Raw genomic sequence first — 2247 nt, forward strand, 5'->3', positions numbered from 1 at the left:
TCCCCATCAGCCCCATGGCTGGTGCTGGCCACAAGACCATGATGAAACAGAGGCTAGGCACTCGCTGCTCTCCTGAACTCATCTTGTAGCTGATCCTCAAGCCTCACTGAACTTGCTCCCTCCTCTGCTGCCACCAGCCCCACTCCCCAGGACAGCACCAGAGTCCTGGCCCTGGGGGTCCTCAGGCAGCTCCTGCAGCTCTCCACTCTCCCTTCCCAGTGTCTTTCAGGTTCCCAGTGAACCCCATGAAACTGCAGAGTCCTCGATTTAGTGCTGTAGTGTGTATTCCTCGATTTAGTGCTTTACTTTTGCGGGACTTCACCTCTGAGGGTGTTTCACCTTCTGAGTCTCCATTCATTCCAACCCCAGGGCACGTGGTGAGTCACATCCTCTCCTGTCCCCTCCAAATTCATTTACACAGAGTCGGGTACATGCCATCTGTCCTGTCATGCATGAAGCAACCTGAGGAGATAATGGGGAGCTGATGGACCATCTCCCCTGCCATTAGACACCAAGAAGAGAGCCTTTAAAAGCAGAACTTTTGATCCATTGTAACCCAACATTGCCATGAGTTTAGTCCCAAAACAATTGAGAACAAAAGGAGAATAGAAATTTTAAAAGACCCATTCCTTGGACATTTTCTTGGCATTGCGCCCAAGAGATCCCCTTTAACTGAAGAGCTCCTATCTGACAGGCCAGACACAACAGGATCAAACCTCCACAGGAGTAGGAACCCAGAAAATTATCTCTAAATAGAATGATTACAAGAGAAAAAAGCAGACTCATGGCCTAAGATAAACTCTAGGAAATGTGGAGAGGAGGGGAGGCAGGTTATTGTCAGTGAAACAGCACCCATTGGATCAGTTTCCATAAGGCATCCTTGAGCTCCTGGTTCCTCATGCTGTAGATGAGGGGGTTCACTGCTGGAGGCACCACCGAGTACAGCACTGCCGTTACCAGGTCCAGCAAAGGGGAGGAGATGGAGGGGGGCTTCAAGTGGGTGAACACTACAGTGCTCAAAAACACAGAGACCACGGCCAGGTGAGGGAGGCACGTGGAAAAGGCTTTGTGGCGTCCCTGCTCAGAGGGGATCCTCAGCACAGCCCTGAAGATCTGCACATAGGACAGCACGATGAAAACAAAACACCCAAAGCCCACAAAGACACTAACCACAAGAAGCCCTGCTTCCCTGAGGTAGCAGTGTGAGCAAGAGAGCTTGAGAATCTGAGGGATTTCACAGAAGAACTGGTCCACAGCGTTGCCTTGGCAGAGGGGTAGTGAAAACGTATTGGCAGTGTGCAGGAGAGAATAGAGGAACCCAGTGCCCCAGACAGCTGCTGCCATGTGGACACAAGCTCTGCTGCCCAGGAGGGTCCTGTAGTGCAGGGGTTTGCAGATGGCAACATAGTGGTCATAGGCCATGATGGTGAGAAGCCAATACTCTGCTGAAATCAAAAATACAAACAGAAAGACTTGGGCAGCACATCCTGCGTAGGAGATGACCCTGGTGTCCCAGAGGGAATTGGCCATGGATTTGGGGAGAGTGGTGGAGACGGATCCCAGGTTGAGGAGGGAGAGGTTGAGGAGGAAGAAGTACATGGGGGTGTGGAGGCGGTAGTCGCAGGCTACGGCGGTAATGATGAGGGTGTTGCCCAGGAGGGCAGCCAGGTAGATGCCCAGGAAGAGCCAGAAGTGCAAGAGCTGCAGCTCCCGTGTGTCTGTGAAAGCCAGGAGGAGGAACTGGGTGATGGAGCTGCTGTTGGACATTGTGTCCCTCTGCCCATGGGGATCTGTTTAAGGAGGTAAAGGAAGGGAGAAGTTAGGGCTGACTGCTTTCAGGAAAATCCATTCACATTCTTATAGGAAGCCCCCAAAGAGCCTTTCATTTTTCGGGAAGAGCTTTGGTGAGCTCTGCTTGGTGCTGGCTGAGGGTGCCCCAGGGAGCAGCAGGCTCTGCTGGGGGCTCTGCAGGACTCAGTCCTGCCCTACAGCAACAGGTAAATAGGAACATAGGGTGATCTCAGATTAAATCCAATCCTGATATCAAAGAGCTTTTCAGCATTGCCTCTCCCAATTCACCTGACTGCAGAGCAGAGCTGTGGGCAGTTTGGGTTGTGCCTTCTGCTCTAGTTGCCCCAGCACAGCTGAGCAGTGGTTGGAATGCAGCAATGCCTGGCATTTCTGCTGCACTGCAAGGGAAACCTTGTGGGTGCTGAGAGTGGGCACAGGGACTGTCCCTTAGTGCAG

The 2247-nt window shown here is 52.3% G+C and overlaps 1 protein-coding gene across 1 annotated transcript; it reads right to left on the bottom strand.

Moving 5' to 3' along the window:
- Positions 1-837: 837 nt before the first annotated feature.
- LOC148051781 (olfactory receptor 14C36-like) lies at positions 838-1767 on the bottom strand. The gene has a single exon (XM_087735288.1). It carries the CDS (start codon positions 1765-1767, stop codon positions 838-840), a length of 930 nt encoding a protein of 309 aa, XP_087591414.1.
- Between the last annotated feature and the right edge of the window lie 480 nt (positions 1768-2247).

This window comes from Nipponia nippon, unplaced genomic scaffold, assembly GCF_047370975.1.
Source record: "Nipponia nippon isolate SJK-2023a ecotype South Korea unplaced genomic scaffold, ASM4737097v1 scaffold_54, whole genome shotgun sequence".
In the NCBI taxonomy this organism is placed as follows: domain Eukaryota; kingdom Metazoa; phylum Chordata; class Aves; order Pelecaniformes; family Threskiornithidae; genus Nipponia; species Nipponia nippon.